This window comes from Pinus tabuliformis, chromosome 2_1, assembly GCF_031772625.1.
Source record: "Pinus tabuliformis cultivar Carrire ecotype Pingquan chromosome 2_1, CPIR1, whole genome shotgun sequence".
NCBI lineage: Eukaryota > Viridiplantae > Streptophyta > Pinopsida > Pinales > Pinaceae > Pinus > Pinus tabuliformis.
In genome coordinates, this window is record NC_142299.1 from 652,951,018 (window position 1) to 652,971,794 (window position 20,777).

The 20,777-nt window shown below is 36.8% G+C and overlaps 1 protein-coding gene across 1 annotated transcript; it reads left to right on the forward strand.

The window, feature by feature from the left end:
• The first annotated feature begins 215 nt into the window (after positions 1 to 215).
• On the forward strand, positions 216 to 2,050 carry LOC149202275 (peroxidase 27-like). Its single transcript, XM_089403149.1, has 4 exons — positions 216 to 468; positions 555 to 743; positions 1,106 to 1,274; positions 1,387 to 2,050. Exons 1-4 carry the CDS (start codon positions 244 to 246, stop codon positions 1,788 to 1,790), a joined length of 987 nt encoding a protein of 328 aa, XP_089259275.1. The 5' UTR covers positions 216 to 243; the 3' UTR covers positions 1,791 to 2,050.
• The last annotated feature ends 18,727 nt before the right edge of the window (positions 2,051 to 20,777 follow it).

A 20,777-nucleotide genomic window follows, 5' to 3' on the forward strand; every position in this document is an offset into this window, starting at 1 on the left:
ACATTTAATATTTATTATTTGACTTGGTTAAACTATCTTTTAAAACAAGTTGTCGACCAAATATATAATACATTTTGAAATCTAATATTGTTTTGACTGCGTCAAAACATGTTGGAGGGGTGGTTTGGTTATCTAATGGCAATTGCAATTTTCATAGCCTAAAGTTCTATAAATTCATTTATGGTTTCCATACATGGACAGCAGAGTCAAGAGAAAGTCCCTGAGAGTTTGTGTAATACGTAGATGACGAGTAAGGCATTTGTTGCCAATATTGTCGTTTTGTTGGGAGTTGCAATATTATTTTCAGTGACATGGTGTGAGGCTGGATATCTGAGGTATGATTTCTACAAAAGTTGTTGCCCATCGGCCGAGAGCACGGTTGAAAAAGTAGTAAAGAAATACATAAAGAAAGATGAAACTCTGGCGGCTCCTCTTCTGAGGATGCACTTTCACGATTGCTTTGTCAGGGTATGTATTTGTGAATATATATGTTTATTGATTATATCGATTGGTATTAGCAAATTTACTGAATTCAACACTGAGTGTTACCGCAGGGTTGCGATGGATCGGTTCTGTTAAACTCTACAAAAAAGAACGAGGCAGAAAAAGATGCAATTCCCAATCTCTCCCTTCGTGGATTTGAAGTTATAGACGATGCCAAAGCTGAGTTAGAAAAAATATGTCCAGGAGTGGTGTCTTGTGCTGACATTGTCTCACTTGCTGCTCGAGATGCTGTTGTTGCGGTAACATATACATTTTTTTATCCTGCACTAGCACGAATATTAATCTGTCTTTTCATCGTGTTCGTCTTCTTGGGTTTAAGATCGGAAATGAGATGGTCTGTAATCAGCACCGAAGTTATCATGACTTTTGATATCCAGAATATTTTGGAATGGGAAAGATCTCTTTCTGATATAAAATATTTTTAAAAATATTTCATTCTGATCTAAAATATTCTCAAAATGTGCAATCTAGATCATATTTTCCAAATCCACGATCGAGATCATCAAGATAATTAGACTTGGAGTTGAAATTATCTCTTAGGCTAGTAATTCTAAGGTATCATTGTGATGCAGAGTTTTTACATTTGACAATATGTATGCAGAGTAAAGGACCGTACTGGGAAGTAAAGACAGGTCGCAGGGACGGAAGGATATCCAGGGCAAACGAAGTTTTGAATCACAATATCCCTGCGCCCGTTTTCAACTTCACCGAGCTTAAAGCCTCTTTTGCCCGCAAAGGACTTAACGTTAAAGACCTAGTTGTTCTATCCGGTATCTCTAATCCTAAAAATATGTTTTTACTAGTGTAACTTAACTCTTCCCTCGATCCCGCAATTCTGCTACCATATCTAACAAATTAGATATTGATCGTCTACTGCTGCAGGGGCGCATACTATCGGAATCGGTCACTGCAATTCGTTCAGCAACAGACTCTACAATTTCACAGGGAAAGGAGACATGGACCCTTCTCTCGACAAGTCCTACGCAGAGGAGCTCAAACGTAAGTGCAAAAGCTTAGCGGACAACACAACGATAGTGCCAATGGATCCTGCTAGTCCCCTCACCTTCGACAGTGATTATTTCAGCAATCTGAAATCGCACAGAGGACTCTTCCAATCAGATGCTGCGCTTCTTACAAATGATATTTCAAAAATAATTGTTGAGCAACAGTTGAAGGAGAATAGTTTTTTTGACAATTTCAAATACTCGATCCAGAAGATGGGAGAAATCGGAGTGCTCCGTGGGAGTGCCGGGGAAATCAGAAAACATTGCGCCTTTGTAAACTGAAGAACACCCCTAGCTGGCGACCAAATAAATAATGCCTAGTAGATAATGAATCAACAGACCTGAAACTCAATGCCACTTTGCATTGTTTTGGACATTTTTTTATGTGATAATGCCTCGACAAGCATAAAAAAGATTGGCATTTGGCGTTGAACATCTTTGTGTGTGAAGTCTGCACGTCCATGAATAAATAAGTCCTTTAACTGAAATTGGGTTTCAGTTCAAGATTTTGATGTTGGGTAGACACAATTAGAAAATATCATGTTTTAAATGGGTGAGATGGTTCAAACGAAAACACGAATACCTTTATTTTTTTTTTAAAAGGCAGTAGATGTTATGATTCGATATGACAGTTTTGAAGTAAGTCCAAGCTTATTTCTGATTAATATAGATTGATTTTGAACAACGCTTAAGAAGTTCAGATCTCATTTTTCATATTAATTATTAATCATATTATGATAACCTAAGTTTAAAGGCTCTTTAAAATCGTACTAAATAAATTTTAATAATCCAAAAAGATAAGCTACTCATGGAAAAGAAAAATGAGATTTAATTTTTATTTGTGATTCTCCATAAGTATTTCAATCCCTATAAGCAATGGTGTTGAGTGGTTCAATCTCATAAGCAATATTGTTGACAATCTCTCCGTGACAATTCCATGGCATGGTGTTATATAATGTGTATTTAGAAACCATGCCTTTCATGGATAGGCATGCAAATTGGTTCTTATCCTCTAATGTGCACTTTCATTTGAATTAAATTAGTTTTAAAATTAAAAATATATATATTAGAGGTATTTGGATTTAGGATTAGACTCCCATCATGCTTTCGCAAGTTGTATGGATATAATATTGTAATATAGAGTCGAATTTAACGAGTGGAATTTTTTTTTCATTTTGATGTAATAATTGTAAAGATGCATCTTTGCATCATGAACAACCATGTTTCAATATATTATAATGTAAAATAAACTATAATGTGCAAACACGTTAAATATAACAAGCAGATTTTTATTGTATTCAATGGGGTTCTAACAAAAGTATGGAGACATTGTTTGAATTACCTTAGGAGAATTTTAAGGTCGGGTATTTAAAGAAAAATAATACTTAATAAAAATAGTAAAATAAGAATTATAAATTTTTAAAAGAAAATAAATAAAATTATAGTTTTTTCATTATATTTTTGGCTTATTTTTTTTTTGGATTTACTCAAATTTCATGTTTGTACAGTGGTTCGACGTGGAATTTTATTTTTCATCCAACAAGTGCTTAATATGTGTATTTTTTAGTAGATTGACATAGAGACAAAATTGAAATAGAGAAAAATATGTGTTTGGAAGACATTTTTAATGTATTCTTAATTTACCGGAGTGGAATTACTCAAAAATATGCATAGTGGAGACTTGTTGGATCCAAAATCAAATTTTGCATCTAAAAGTGTACACATTTCAAATTTGAGAAAACCTACAAAGAGATAAATCAAAATTATGATTAAAGAAAGTAGTTTTCTTCTTTTCCCTCCGAAAATATTCTCCCATTGGGTATGACATCATCTTGAATATTATTGGTTCTCTTAAAGTTGATTTTGTTTATACATTTTTTATTCTGAGGTCTTTTTTTGAAATCTTGTAGTATTTAAACATCATATAGTATTTAAACTTTGTACATCAGCAACAGAGGATTGTCACTAGTAATACACATTTTGTAGTTGCATTCCAAATGATAGTCACTCATGGTCTGCAATGCCGAGAACAATATCATACAACCCATATGAGAATTCTATTTGTAACAAACTCTTCTGACTTTAGCTTGTAGCATGAATGCTAAATAGATTGCATGATCAACACCTAGAAAATGCTTCTACACAGAACACAATGAAAATTAGTAAGTAGTATTGTGACATTAGAATATGAATATGAAACATGTGTATTAGACACTTAAGTGATGCAGGAGCATCTGGCTGACAGGACAAAGACAAAATGAAGGTGGTTTGGTCTCTGAAGGGGACGGAGGAGTAAACTTGCTGAATGGATAACGTGCTTGTATCTTTTACTTTTATTTCATTAAGTTGTCTAAGTTAAATTAATGAACAATAATTAGGAACAATAGGAATTATCATTAGTTAGGGTCAATGTTTTAAACAGTTAATTTCACCTTTGTAATAATGCTGAACGACAATGAAAAGTTCTGTACAAAAAAAAACTGATGTAACTGATCGGGCATAACTAACAACGGTTGGGAAACTAACAGTTTTCTAACAGTTGTTTTAAGAGAGAAACAGAACACAGTGCAGGGTTCGATTCTCAGAGAAATGAGAAAATAAAGAATTGTAATTTCTGTGCACATTTCCTCTCCAACATCCCAAAGACCCTCTATGTTATATGAAACTACATTCATTTTATGTATAGTCCAGATTGTTGGTGATTTTCTTACAGGCTTATGACGCGACTGGAGTCGTAACGAATTTAGAAATTGAACGTAAGCACACAGGTTGCAAATAAATCCAAGGAACATGCAGTGGGAACCAATCATACAGTCCTCGAGACCACATACATAAGTGAACGTCAAGGAGACAGAATTAGCGAGCCCAAAACAAGCAACTAAATTCTAAAATTTCCAGGTATGCAAATGAACAACCAATTACAGTTCCATATTTAAATTAGTGCAAACGAGAAAATAGAATTCTGGTTCATTCACATATATATATATATATATATATCTATATATATATATATATATATATATATATATATATATATATCCTGTTCGAAACAAAAGTAAAAAAAGACCGTTCCACAATTATATTGTTCATGCCTATGACCAAGCGGGAATTGAACACAGTACGGGTTTAGAACCCTCGACCCATTACAGTAACGAGACAGAGAAGGAGCCCAGTGTCAACCTACAGCGAAAATGTGTACAGACAGCGACCTAGCAAATCATAAAAATACAGTCTCTAACAACCTCAACCTAAGACCGAACAGAAGCAACCAAAGAACAGAGAACAACACTACCCATGTCTAGCCAGAGCCACCGAATTGCCAGGTGCCGAAACCCTTAAGCAACCATACCTGCAAATGTAATTAGTTAACAAACAGTATTATCAACCAACTGTACAAAGAAACGAGGACTCGCAACATAACAAAGAAAATAAGTCTCAGTTCTTTACCTGATGAAGGCAAGCCGCAACATAACAATTCCACCAGGTCACCCTGTTCACAAGGAGCCAAAACATTAAGTCGACTGAGGGAAAAGGAGCAGATGTTGATAACATGGAACCAGGCGAACTTACCCTGCGAGTGACGGGGAAATCGAAGAAGTTTGACACTATATTTTTCCAGATTCGTGGAAGGTCGACTTGAAGCCAGAGGTTTGTCACCTGAAGCAGCTCCAACCAGCAAACGACCGCAACAACTATGGGAGATACAGGCATCAAAACTGTTTACCAAGAAAAAGGAACACAGAGATGCAACAGCTAGCTACCACCACATAACGAACAGTCAAGACTTAGCACAAACTGGATAAGAACTGAACCCACCAAGTTGACACAGCCCTTGCTGGACGAAGAGGAGTGACTTGTAGATCGAAACCCTGAACCAGGAGGACACAACCACAGAGTTCCATATCGAAACCATGGGGAACCGCCAAAAGAGCATAGCTCACAGAACTGGGAGAATGAACAAGTGAATGACTTGGGCGTGGGTTTGAAACGCCCATACCAAGGCAGGCTCGAGGAATCCCAAGGAGGGACAGTTGTCAAACGACCAGAGGAAAACGTACCAATCACAATCCCTATCATTAATTTCAAATGTCGATGAATCGATTTGCATAAAAAATCTAATGTTCATTATTAACGGTCGTTGTACTCCCGCATCGATATTCGTTGGAAGTGTATTACGTGGGTTGGCCCCATCAAGTGGTATCAGAGCAAGGAGTTGAAGGAATCGGGATATGGAGGTTCAAAGGCGAGGACGTGGAAGAGGCGTGTGCAGAGCAACAAATGAGGGCTTGAGGGAAGAATTAAGGGCCCTTACTGCTTGCTTAGAAGCAGTGGAAGCAGGAAGGAGAAGAGACCCAAAACTTGGGGATGACAGTGAGGAGGAGGCAGTAGCTGCTAGAGACGGATCAGATGAAGAAGCCCCAGAGATAAAACTATTCAGATCGGTGTTGCTAGCCAGCAGCAAGCCCAAACTAGAGATTCCTAACTATGATGGCAATCTATTCGCAAATGTTCTGCTGGACTGGATAAGTGAGTTGGACTGGATCAGTGAGGATAAAAGAGTCAAATTCGCTGCAACCAAATTAAAGGGACATGCCATTTTATTGTGGGATAGTGTCCAGGTAGACAGAAGGAGAATGAACAAGCTACTGATAAGGAAATGGCCAAGGATGGTGGCAAAACTAAAAGGCATATTCCTGCCTAAAGATTATCAGGTTGAGCTCTACCGACGGGTACAAAACTTAAGACAGAAAGGTATGACCGTAAAGGAATACATAGAAGAATTTTATCATGTAAACCTGAGGGTTGGTTATACTGATGATACTCCAGAGAAGATAGCGAGATACGTGAATGGTTTGAGGTTGGAAATACTGGATGAGATCAGTATTCTCTCTCCATGGAACATAGAAGAAGCCTTTCAGAGTGATGTAAAGGCTGAGGAAAAGATTAATAGAAAATAGAATAATAGAAGAGGACGAGGAAATGGTAGAGGATGGGGATAGTCCTACGGCAGAGGGAGAACTGCCAGTAACAGCGAAGAGGGCAACAGCTCCAGGGCTTCACGAACAGTAGAGAAGGGAGATAGCACGAGAGGAGGTCGGCCATACCAGCGAGGAAGAGGGAATGGCCAAGGAAGGGGAGCCAATGTCTAGTGCTACAGGTGCCACAAGTGGGCGCACAGATCCTTTGAATGCCCAAAAGCAGAGCAAGCTAGCCAGAGGGGAACATTTGTTGCACAGCCTGAGGAAGTTGAGGCACCACCCCAAGAGGTGGAAAACGTGGCAGAAACAGAAGAGGATTTGGTTCTAAATAAAGTACTGTTGAAGCTAGCCAAGGAGACGGCTGAGTAGACCCAACGGAAGGCACTGTTCCGAATAGTTTGCAAATCTCATGGAAAGTGCTGTAAATTGATCATAGACAGCGGGAGTACAGACAATTTGGTTGCCACCGAGATGGTGGAGAAGCTGGGATTGAGGCGACTTAAACATCCCACACCTTACAAGGTGTCGTGGCTGCAGAAAGGCCACCAACTATTAGTTGATGAACAGTGCGAGGTTGAATTTCACATTGGCAAGTACCAGGACAAGGTTGTCTGCGATATCATGCCAATGGACGTGTGCCACATACTGCTGGGGAGACCGTGGCAGTATGATCGGAAGGTGGTACACGATGGGAAGACGAATTGTTACAAATTTGTGAAAGATGGAGTCAAGCATATGCTTGTACCCATCAAAGAGGAGGATACAGCAGAAGTGAGTGGGACAAAATCCTTATTAGTAGGTGGAAAACAGTTTATCAAATAGATTGAGGAGAATGAAGTGAATTATGTTGTCGTGAGGAGAGCTAAGACTGTGTTGCTGCACACAGAAATGTCTAAACTACCTACAGAGATTCAGGAGATGTTAGAGGAGTTCAAGGACATTGTAGTTGATGACTTACCAGACAAGTTGCCTCCAAAAAGGAGCATTAGCCATCATATCAATTTCATACCCAGAGCAAGTTTACCAAATAAAGCAGTTTATCGAATGAGCCCGAAGGATAACGAAGTGATTCACAAACAGGTACAAGAGCTGCTGGACAAGGGACTGATCAGAGATAGCTTGAGCCCTTGTGCAGTGCCAACCATACTCGCACCTAAGAAGGGTGGAGAATGATGAATCTGTATGGACTCATGAGCTATTAATAAAATCACCATTCGATACAAGTTTCCCTTACCCAGAATGAACGATATGATGGATTGTCTCTGTGGTGCAGCTTATTTTACAAAGATTGATCTGAAGAGTGGTTGTCATCAGATTAGGATCAGAGAAGGAGACGAGTGGAAGATAGCCTTCAAAACCAATGAAGGACTCTACGAGTGGCTGGTCATGCCGTTCGGTTTGAGTAACGCTCCTAGTACTTTTATGAGGTTGACGAATGAAATGTTGAAAGAGTTCATCAGTAAGCTTGTGATAGTATATCTTGATGATATTTTGATTTTCAACAGAACGAAAGAAGAGCACCTTCAACATGTTCGAAGAGTGCTAGAGAAGTTACAGCAGAACAAACTGCTGATAAACCTGAAGAAATGTACTTTCCTGCAGAAAGAACTAGTCTATTTGGGCTTTGTAATCGCAGAAAATGAATTGAAGATGGATGCAGAAAAGTTCACAGCAATCATCAACTGGCCGTCACCGAAGAGCTTGTTTGAGGTACGTAACTTTCATGGGTTGGCGAGTTTTTACCACAAGTTTATAAGAAATTTTAGTGAAATCTGCACGCCAATGCTAGACACCATAAAAAAGGCCAGTCAGCCTTTTTGTTGGACCAGAGCAGCAGAGAACAGCTTTCAGCTTTTGAAGCGGAAGATTACAGAGAGGCCGATTTTAAGGCTACCAGATTTTAACAAGCTTTTCCAGGTTCGATGCGATGCAAGTGGGACAGCTATTGGCACTGTGCTCAGTCAGGAAGATAAACCTGTGGCATTCTTTAGTGAGAAATTAAACGAGATCAAGCAGAAATATTCCTTGTATGACAAGGAATCTTATGTCGTGGTCCAAGCTTTAAAGCATTGGAGACACTACCTGCTGGGCAACGAGTTTGTATTATTTTCTGATAATTCAGCGCTGCAATATGTAATGCAATAGCACAAATTGAACCATAAGCATGCCAAATGGGTAGAGTGTCTACAGAGTTTCACCTTCGTGCTAAAGCAGATCAATGGGCAAGCCAATAAGGTGGTAGACGCATTGAGCAGAAGAGCTTTGCTCTTATAGGAAAGTACAATACAGGTGATGGGATTTGTACCAGACCAACACAGACTTCAAGGAAGCCTTTGAAGCCTGTCAGAATCTCGTGCTGAGAAATACAAGTCCATGGTTGGACTACAATTTGCAAGAAGGACTATTATTCAGAGGTGGACAGTTATGTATCCCGGACTGTTCGATGAGGGAAAATATTATACGGGAGAAACATAGTTGTGGTCTAGCTAGTCATTTCGGCATAGACAAAACTTTGGAGCAGCTCAGACACTTTTATTACTGGCCCAGAATGTGCAGGGATGTATAGCGATATGTGAACAGGTGTAAAGTCTGCCAATTAGCGAAAGGACATAGTGAAATCACTGGACTTTACACACCACTACCTATTCCGAGTAGGCCATGGGACTCAGTCAGCATTGACTTTGTCTTGGGACTACCTAGAACGCAGCGAGGATATGACTCAGTAATGGTGGTGGTAGACAGATTTTCAAAAATGGCGCATTTCATCCCTTGTCGAAAAACTAGTGATGCCACTCATGTAGCTCACCTGTTTTTCACAGAGATTGTTAGATTACATGACCTACCCAGATCTATTATTTCCGACAGGGACATAAAATTCACAGGACACTTTTGGCGCACCCTGTGGAAAAAGTTGGACACACAGTTGAACTTCAGTTCTGCATATCATCCGCAGACTGATGGACAAACAGAAGTGGTGAACAAGAGTTTGGGAAATTTGTTACGGAGTTTGACTGGGGAAAATTCACGGTTATGGGATCATGCTCTCGCTCAGGCAGAATTCACTTATAATGATTCGCCAAATCGTAGCACCGGACACAGTCCATTTCAAATCCTGTACGGCATGCATCCTTGGGGGATACATGAACTGCGAGATTTGGGAAAGTTGGAGCGGAGGAGTGCTGATGGAGAAGATTTTGCTGAAGCGATGAGTGAACTACACGAACGGGTGAAGTTAAAGTTGCAGGACAACGTGCAGAAATACAAACAACAGGCAGATTTAAAGCGACGGGAAATCCAATTTAACGTTGGTGACGAGGTCCTTGCACACTTGCGCAAAGAACGGTTTCCTAAGGGTGCGTACAATAAGCTAAAATTTAAGAAGATTGGTCCCTGCAAGATTTTGCGTAAGTTCTCAGCCAACGCTTATGAAATCCAGCTGCCACCTGATATAGGCATATCACCTATTTTCAATGTGGCGGACCTGTTCCCATATACTGCCAATGCAGAGGAAGACAGTGTGGTACGGCCAGAACGGGACACCCAAGTTGGAGACAGTTCTTGGATGAGGCACATGCCTTCGGTTCAGCCCCATGAGATCGAGAGGATTCTCGATACCCAGGTAGCCAAGAAGACTCGCAGGAAGGAGTATCTACGATACCTCGTCAAGTGGAAGAACCGTCCAATTGAGGACAGTTCGTGGCTCGACGCGGCGCAGATACAAAAGGCTGGTTATTCTGTGGAAGAGCTCATGGAACAGAGCCATGATTTTTCTCTTACCCCGGGATTCTGATGCAGGAGCATCTGGCTGACAGGACAAAGACAAAATAAAGGTGGTTTGTTTTCTGAAGTGGACAGAGGAGTAAACTTGCTGAATGGATAACGTGCTTGTATCTTTTACTTTTATTTCATTAAGTTGTCTAAGTTAAATTAATGAACAGTAATTAGGAACAATAGGAATTATCATTAGTTAGGGTCAATGTTTTAAAATAGTTAATTTCACCTTTGTAATAATGTTGAACGACAATGAAAAGTTTTGTACAAAAAAAACTGATGTAACTGATTGGGCATAACTAATAGTGGTTGGGAAACTAATAGTTTTCTAACAGTTGTTTTAAGAGAGAAACAGAACACAGTGCAGGGTTCGATTGTCAGAGAAATGAGAAAATAAAGAATTGTAATTTCTGTGCACATTTCCTCTCCAACGTCCCAAAGACCGTCTATGTTATATGAAATTGCATTCGTTTTATGTACAGTCCATATTGTTGGTGATTTTCTTACAGGCTTATGACGCGACTGGAGTCGTAACGAATTTAGAAATTGAATGTAAGCACACAGGTTGCAAATAAATCCAAGGAATGTGCAGTGGGAACCAATCATACAGTCCTCGAGACCACATACATAAGTGAACGTCAAGGAGACAGAATTAGCGAGCCCAAAACAAGCAACTAAATTCTAAAATTGCTAGGTATGCAAATGAACAACCAATTACAGTTCCATATTTAAATTAATACAGATGAGAAACTAGAATTCTGGTTCATTTATACATATATATATATATATATATATATATATATATATATATATATATATATATATATATATATAGATAGATATATATATATATATATATATATATATATATATATATATATATATCTATATATATATATATCTATATATATATATATATATATATATATAGATATATATATATATATATATATATATATATAGATATAGATATATATATCCTGTTCGAAACAAAAGTAAAAAAATATCATTCCACAATTATATTGTTCATGCCTATGACCAAGCAGGAATTGAACACAGTACGGGTTTAGAACCCTCGACCCATTATAGTAACTAGACAGAGAAGGAGCCTAGTCTCAATCTACAGCGAAACTGTGTACAGACAACGACCTAGAAAATCATAAATATATAGACTCTAACAACCTCAACCTAAGGCCGAATAGAAGCAACCAAAGAACAGAGAACGACACTACCCGTGTCTAGCCGGAGCCACCGAATTGCCAGGTGCCGAAACCCTTGAGCAGCCATACCTACAAATGTAATCAGTTAACAAACGGTATTAGCAACCGACAGTACAAAGAAACGAGGACTCACAACATAGCAAAGAAAATAAGTCTCAGTTCTTTACCTGACGAAGGCAAGCTGCAACCATAACAATTCCACCAGGTCACCCTGCTCACAAGGAGCCGAAACATTAACTCGACTGAGGGAAAAGGAGAAGATATTGATAACATGGAACCAGGCGAACTTACCCTGTGAGTGACGAGGAAACTGAAGAAGTTTGACACTGTATTTTGCCAGATTCATGGAAGGTTGACTTGAAGCCAGAGGTTTGTCACCTGAAGCAACTCCAACCAGCAAATGACCGCAACAACTATGGGAGATACAAGCATCAAAACTATTTACCAAGAAAAAGGAACGCAAAGACACAACAGCTAGCTACCACCACATAGCGAAGAGTCAAGACTTAGCACAAACCAGATAAGAACTGAAACCACCAAGTTGACACAGCCCTTTCCAGATGACGAGGAGTGACTTCCAGATCGAAACCCTGAACCAGGAGGACGCAACCACAGAGTTCCATATTAAAACCACGAGGAACTGCTGAAAGCGCATAGCTCACAGAACCGGGAGAACGAACAAGTGAATGACTTGGGCGCGGGTTTGAAACACCCATACAAAGGCAAGCTCGAGGAATCCCAAGGAGGGACAATTGTCAAATGACTAGAGGAAAACGTACCAATCACAATCCCTATCATTAATTTCAACTGCCGACGAATAAATTTGCATAAAAAATCTGTTGTTCATTATTAACTGTCGTTGTACTCCTGCATCGATATTCATTGGAAGCGTATTATGTGGGCTGGCCCCATCATTAAGGCAATTGGACATGTAGATAGTAGAAATTGTAATAATAATAAAAATAAAAATAATAGGAAAAAAATAATGTGGACTACGAATATTTAAATGTCTTTAAATAATACAAAAATGAAGCAATGTCACATGTTCATAGATATATATATATATATATATATATATATATATATATATATATATATATATATATAGCTTCTTTTTCCCTGTTAAGAAATAATATCAGTTCAGAATAGATTTTAAAGCCCAATTGTTAAGAGAATTACTATTTTTTCAAACTTTTTAATGTTAAACGGTTATCTGTAAAAGTAAATCATTAGTTATTTTGCATTGTGATTAACACAACCATGAATTTAGCGAATCGACATACATACCTTATCTTCTGCACAATCAAGTCTCTAATGAAGTGAAAAATAATAATAATAAGAAGCTAACATTAAGAGTTTAATTTTCTGAAAATATTTCGTTCTAATTTTGTGATTACCTAATAATGTTTTGAATATAAAAGCTTTGGATAGTAAAATATTTGCACAATCAAATGTTCAACATATACGATGTTTTCTCGTACATAACTCATTTTCCAGTTTTTTTATTGTCAATAGAAAAAGCATATGCTTATAATATAACACAAATGCATTTGTGTCGCATTTCACAACAAATCTCTTGCACAAATCCATAGTAAAAACCCTACTCCTTTTGGTAGGCCTTGTTATTAATTGATAAATATGTTGGTATTAAAGGATTTTATTGCTAATATTTTAGTAACATATTGACGTATATGATATTATTTTACAATGCTCATTAGCTCCAAATTTCCTCAATCTGCGAGATAATACGATCATTAACATGCCTGAATTTTCCTTTGTTAGATGGAGGCGGGAGTGTGTGAATTGTCCATTGTGTTGGAGTGCGGAATGTCGATGTACAGTTGGGATGTTAGCCACGAGAGGCATACATTTTCCAAACTGTGATATTTGTTCAGAAAATTAAAATTGTAATTAATTTTTTAAACTCTCATAAGCCTTCAAGCAAAGAAAAGAACATATAGAGCTATAACCACTATAGAGCTAGTTTATTGATATCCAGAAGTTGTAGATAAAGATCCAAGGCTGACACCTTTCTCACCTTCTAAGTTAGGCCCGTTAAAATATTCTGCCAATTGGATAGAAGATGACGATGGCACTCAAGACGAACCCATCAATAGAAATGAGGAGGAGGTGCTTCACCTTGTTATTCAAGGGATTGCACCATGTAGTGGGCACGAGTGAGTTTGGCCCCCTTATTTAGTGCCTATTGATTTCCAAGATATAGGAAACGTTAACCAGACATTAAATATGTAATTTTTTATGACCATGTGTTACTGTGACAAGAAATGATATTATTAGCGATATTTTAAGTGTAAATAATTCTTATCTTCATATTTCTGAATATGTTTCAAACTATGCGCAAGTGCCAGAGAACTCTGTTATATGGAGGAAGCTTTTAATGTGTGGATCACCCCACTTAACATAAAAGGCTTATATTGTTAATATTTTAGTATTAAATAATGCGTATTTGGTCAATAATATTGTCTATGCTTAGATTATTGATAATATTTTACTTGAAAATAATGCATACTATTGTTATTCAATTGATTATATATTTTAGTAATAAAACTTTATATTTGGTCAATAATATTATCTATGCTTATATTATTAATAATATTTTAGTTTTAAATAATGTATATGTTTGTAATTTTGAATATGTTTCAAATTAGGCATTTGTGTGGAATTGAGGAAGAAGTCTATTGCACAAAGAAAGCTTTCAAGGTGCAGTTCACCGCCCTTGGCACTAAAGACTTTTGTTGCTAATAATTTAGTATTATAAGAATCATATTTGTTGTTTGCAATAGCACCAAATAAAGCCACACTTATGACAAAAGACTTTTATTGCTAATAATTTAGTATTAAATAATGCATGTTTGTTGTTTGGAATAACACCAAATAAAGCACTAGACTTATATGATATTGTTGATAATATTTTAGTGGGATCCATATTTAATCCATATTTCTTCTACACAGGCTATATGTGGACATGCTTGCTCAATTTCTTTCGTGCACATAGTTCATACTCTACACAGTAAAATCCTTGCACAACATTCATATGATATATCATATATGATTTGGAAATTTGTAAAGTATCTCCGCACAACGACAATAAATGCTTTTATTGTTAGAATTTTAGTAAATGTTATTTTATGCAAAGGAATATTTCAATGTGTAGATCTCCCAAAAAAGGCTTATATTGCTAATATTTTAATATTAAAATAACACGTATTTGCTTTGTAACATTGACTATGGTTACATTATTGATATTATTTTAATTGAAAATAATTCATACTATTGCTATTCAATTGATTATATATTTTAATATTGAAAATACATATTTTATGCTTATATTTTTAATAATATTTTAGTTGTAAATAATCTATATGTTCATACTCGTGAATATGTTTCAAGTTAGGAATTTGTGTGGAAGTGCAAAGGAATTTCATTGTGTGGAGAACGATTTCAATGAGAGTTTCACCTTACTTGAGACCAAAGGATTTTATTGCTAAAATTTTAGTATTAAACAACACATATTTGTTGTTCACAATAGAAACAATGTAAACAATAGACTAATATGATACTTTGCTAATAGTTTAGTGGAATACATATTTCGTCCATTTTTCTTTTGTACATACTATATCTGGACACACTTGCTCAACTGTTTTCCTGCAAATAGTTCGTACTCTGCACAATAAAATCTCTACACAATGAATCATATTCATATTCATCGTTCTCCCACACATATCCCTTCCTTTGTGAAAATTTACACAACATATGATCTCAGAATTTCAAAATAACCTTTGGAAAATGAAATATCTAGTAAAGATTTGTTTTGGAAATCGGCAAACATATCCCATGTTCTTCACAGTGAAATATCTGCACAACAAAAAATATTAATAATAACACATTAAAATCAATATTTTAACATTAACTTCCATATACACATGTCATTCTTCTCGCACATCCATTCTTCCAAAAATATTCATAGCTTTAAAATCAAAGCTCCATGGAGTTGTTTTCCCCACACACTACATACTCCACATAGTAAAATCTGTGCCCAATCAAAGGCAATAATATTCTCATTTCTACCACACATATCTACTACTCCATAAACATTAATATGATATACAATATACAATTTGAAAATTTATAAAAACATTTCCCCATTTGTTCTTTGTATATGTTGCATACATGCAAAACCACCTCTTCACAGTTACTTTTGTACTTAATAACGCCATTCTATCAATAATTGTCATTTAAATTGTTATTAATTGAATTAATAACAATTTAAATGATCGTTTAGTAGGTTGGTATGTATTGCTACATTTCTACTTCCATACATCAACCCATCTCACATGTTTCGCACATTGTTTGTTCGTGCAAGAAATGCTCTGTAATTTTTTTTTTTCTCTTCAGCAAACATGATAATTACGATAAACGTACTTAAGTTTTGTTTTTTATTATAAACTGAGAGATGAAATTCACATTTTCAATAAGGTTTCTTTGGAAATTCAATTCATTATATTCGGATTAACACTTCGCATTGTTATCCAAATTTGAATTATTTCAAAGAAATACAATATTAAACATAAAATCATGATTTTGAAAGCAATGAAAAATTAAAATTAATGTGTATTCTCAAAATTAATACTAAATATAAAGCTTTGAATATTTGGTTATAGTTTTCGAAGCATTAATATATTAATCTTAACGTATAAATTGTTACTAGTTGACTTAATCCATAAAATTAGAAGCTATATTTAATTTCGAAACTACAAGATGTCTAATGTTCATTCTTATTAATAGTATAATGTTCAAATTTGTTTGCCAGTAATATAATGTTAATACGATTTCTATGGATTTTCATATCTCTGGATATGAATTTTATGTGAAAATGTGGAGTCTCAAAATTATGCAACAAAACAAGTTTTGAGCATAAGCACAAATGACATTGAACACCTTTTGTAGACCAGCTATGATTTTCCACTTCAAAATAAATTTATTTTGCACAAAAAGAACTTTGCTAATCAACTAATTAGCGGTTGTGCTCTTCGTAGAGTCAAAGCTTGTTTATAGTTATATTTGTATAAATATGCCTATAGGCAGAACTATAGATTAAGGGCATCGCACAAAGGAAGCTTTGAAGGTTTAATGGTCGGAATCTCTATACTCCACACAAAAATTTGTTTACAAAAAGCTCTGCCCCTACTACAGAAAAATTTAAAATATGATGATAGTGAACATTATTTATGTTTTATAGAAAAACAAATTATTCTCATATTTCATTTTATTAGCATATATGTATCGATAGCATAATACAAATGCTCAAATCATATGTATGTAACATTAAGAAATACAATCACAGTAAGAATAATAATATCGAGTGTCAAATTTTAATCATAATAACTATAGTTGAAATAAATAAACATAATACAAATGAATAAAAGATCAAATATTAAGCATTAAGAACTCTGATCCTCAACAAAATTTGCTTGTATCAGTAATGAAAATGCTCAATGGCTCAATTAATTAGCTCCTTAACTCCGTTATTTTGGCATCTTCCCTTTAATTACATTCTTCTGCATCTACCAAAAGTAAATACGTGAACTACAATATGCAAAAGCAGAGTTGTAAAAGAAACTAAGCAACTGCATTCAGCAAGTAGACTATGTGACATTAGTAAAATTAAAAAATCAGGATGATTAAATACTAGTAAACAAAAAAGAAAAAAGAATATGCAAAGATTTAAGGACAATTAGAAATTGTGAAAGAATATAGGCTAATTGTTTGACTATCAACTCCCTCCCAAATGCATGGACTCTTGAAATAATTCCTTCAACTTAGTCTGAATGAATTCTTTCATTGGTCCTATTGTAATAGCTAGCGTCACATGTTGATCAAATAATTTCTTTTCAATTTCCATTGCCTCCTCTTATAACTTAGAAATTAACATAAATTTCTTATCATTAATACTCATAAGGTCAATACCCATTTGTTAATTTATTCTAGGGTAAAATTAGTTATAACATCAAACTACTCTATTATTGACTCTTTTCTCTTGTCCAGTTCAAATGTTAGTGTAACTTTTGTCCTCAATTCAGAATTTCGTATAATACATGAACTGTTTAGATCTTTAACATTTTTCATGGCCTTTAGAAACACATCACTTCCTCTATTCTCTAGTCTCTTACATTCATAAATAATTTTTTCTAGTGTAGTGATTCTTTAGAACCATCCAACTTTGATTTGCATCATTTGATTAGCATTTGAATTTCTTTGTCCTTCTTGTCCAAATTAGAATAGAAACCATCTGCAATGTTTGTTTAATGATTTATAATCTTCGGCATATATTATTGATTATATGATATTTGACTGCATTAGCTATTTGTAGTGATCCAATAAATCCATGAGATGTGCTAGTAGTGGGAATTATGGATTGTTGAGTCCATGTTTCGATTGGAGTCATTAATAAAGGACTTGGATTTACAAATGCTTCTAGCATGTTTATTGTTTCTTTTAGTAACATCAGTATCCTGATTTCTCATTTGATGGGAAGCCTTGTATGCCATTGACTAGGGTTTTGTTGATGGTGCTGGACCCACCAACATTCAGGGGATCACCTCAGTATTAAGTACCAGCTACATCTCACACTGTTTGGTGCGAGAGTCCCATTCGGTATGACGGCCTGGTTTCCATTTTCTTAAATGTTTGCCTTAGCTCTTACTTGTCAGCACAAGAGACTATTCTACCTTATCTTCGAGTAGTGAGGTTCGCGTGCCTGGTGATTGCTAGTATTACTTGTGTTAATGGTTCTTTCACTACAGAGGGAGAGGGTGGGACTGAGTCCCAAGTCATATGGGAAGAAGCCCCAACTCTCTTAGGATGACACAATAGAATAGGATGTTCGCAGCTTCCGTAGGAGAAGTCCGTACGAATGTGGCAATCACAACACACAAGGAAATAGAACACGTACAACACAGAGCGGAGGAGTCCACACGAGTGAGACGGTCGTTATAACGAGTTTAAGTGAAGGATTTGTTTGATTTCTGGGGAGGTAAACAACACAGGAAGGACAACGTTAACAGCTCAAACAACACATTTTCATCACTATATATGTATTACAACAATTGAATGAGTTCAAGTGTTAAACATAGGTTAAAGCAACATGTATTACAAATGTTCAAGATTAGTCCTACAAAAATTACAACACATGCGTGAAAACATGTTGTCATGTTAGCAGGCTTCCGAATCAAGCGAAAGTTCCAAGACACATCATTACACCATACACCACTAACCCCGTGGGTGGGGTGTTTGGAGCCACTACTTACACGTCAAAGAAAAGATTACAGACTCTCAAGATTATGTGGGAGGAGTCGAGGTGAAAAATCCTTTCCATGTACAAAAGAGGGGGTATTTATAGCCAAGGGTGAAAATCACCCTTGCGGCTGTTGGAATTCCCTCATTAGTGTTTGAGTTCCATGACCTTTCAACTTTACATGACACTTCATATGACAAGTAGGACTCTTGGACTTCCATGTTACATTACATTGGATTGACAGTATGTGCCACAATAGAGATGTGGATGGCATAACTCATGACAAGACTTGAGATGATAATGCTAGTACATTTGTGCTATTGCTATTGTTCATGTCAAGCTATAGTGTTGCTGGGTGATGGATGTCCTCATGGTGTGTGACATATTCACCTCTGCATGGCAAGATGCATGGAGACTTCGATGATCATTGGGTTCACGTAATGTTGCATTCTCAAGTTTCTCCTTGCTTGTTTGTTGGCATGCTTGACAGGTTCTTCTGGTCGCGAAAAGTGCATGTTCGTTCATCCATCCATGTGCGAACACAGCCTCACATGTTCATTTGTTCGTCCATGAACACAAATCTTCATGACCATCCGTTCACAAGCACATCTCTTTGCATGCATTGTCTATTCATCCATTCATGAACAGGTCCTCTTGAATGTACTCCCCTTGTTCATCCCATCCGTCATCGAGCCATGTTTTCTTTGTGTACCCATATGTGCAGTCACTCATGACGAGATGACATCAAATCTATAAATCTCCTAGTCTACCATGATGTATGATCATTTGAGATGCAGGTGACTCGGAGAGGAGACAAGGTTGTGAAACTGTGCAAGGCAAGCTTCGAGATGGGATGGAGGCTTGGGAACTTCTGGTGAAAACTGTGCAGATGTCACTAGGAGATGATGATGGGAAATCTAGATAGATAGTGACTATCCACGAGGTTTGGCTTAGCTGGAGGAAAAATCTACGCAATTTTTTGGAGCAACAGTCATGGCTGCGAGGAGGCTTGGTGGAGAAAATCTGTGCAATTTTTTGAAGAAGCAGGCAACGGGAGCCTGGCAGCCAAAACTACGCAACTCCTAGAGGGAACTAACAGTTGGTTGCTGGGACCTTGGCAGCAAAAACTATGCAATTCCTGGAGGAAACTAGCAGTTGACTACTGGGAGATTGGTAGTGAAAAATGCATAATTCCTAGAGGGAATCAACAGTCGATTGCTGGGAGCTTGGTAGCAAAAGCTGCACAATTTCTGGCAGAAACTGATAGTGGGATGTTGGCAAGAAAAATTGCGCTGATGCTAGGAGGCTGGCCTACTGATCACCTCTACGTAGTTTTTGAGCTGAGTGGATTGCTAGGAAGCAGAGGGCATGCTCATGCAATTTTTGTAGTTTTCCAGGTGAGCAGCCAGTCGGCTAACTAGTGGGCTAGCTAGAAAAAATGCACAATTTTCTAAGGGAGACAGGGATAGGCACTAGTTGTCTGTCTAGCCTGTCTGTGCAATTTTTCAGTTAGCGGAAAGGGCAAGGTCTGTAGCCTTTACACAATTTTTTAGGAGAGTCAGTCACAGGGTAATTACCGAGTCAAACTCTCTAATTGACCAGTAGGAAGGTTGATTAATAATTCTCTTGGAAATGCAGCTTAAAATTGCTTGCTTGGTGCTTCTACACTATTCTAGGTGACAATCAATCTAGTCGATGGCAAGGTGAAGGTCTGGTTGTCAGAGGGGAATTTGGTCGTCAAAAATTAAACAAAACAACTAAGTGTGTGAGCGAGTGAAAAGGTGCATACATAAACTCGCAAACACACTTACATGACTAAACAATGAGACGACTCAAACCATCCAGGCACACATGCTAACCATGACTGACCGACGGTGTGAGTGACAAGCGCGATGCTTGTGATTGTTCATTGGGTGACTGCAACAATGCTTGCACGACAGTGTATATGACTCTATGTGTGACTGCGAGGAACGTTTACATAGCG

What these genes read in the sequence shown, in the direction of transcription:
- LOC149202275 (XM_089403149.1), top strand. Translation starts at nt 244, where the DNA reads ATGACGAGTAAGGCATTTGTTGCCAATATTGTCGTTTTGTTGGGAGTT. An exon ending in TTCACGATTGCTTTGTCAGG is followed by an intron (nt 469 to 554) that starts GTATGTATTTGT and finishes GTGTTACCGCAG; the next exon opens with GGTTGCGATGGATCGGTTCT. An exon ending in CTCGAGATGCTGTTGTTGCG is followed by an intron (nt 744 to 1,105) that starts GTAACATATACA and finishes ATATGTATGCAG; the next exon opens with AGTAAAGGACCGTACTGGGA.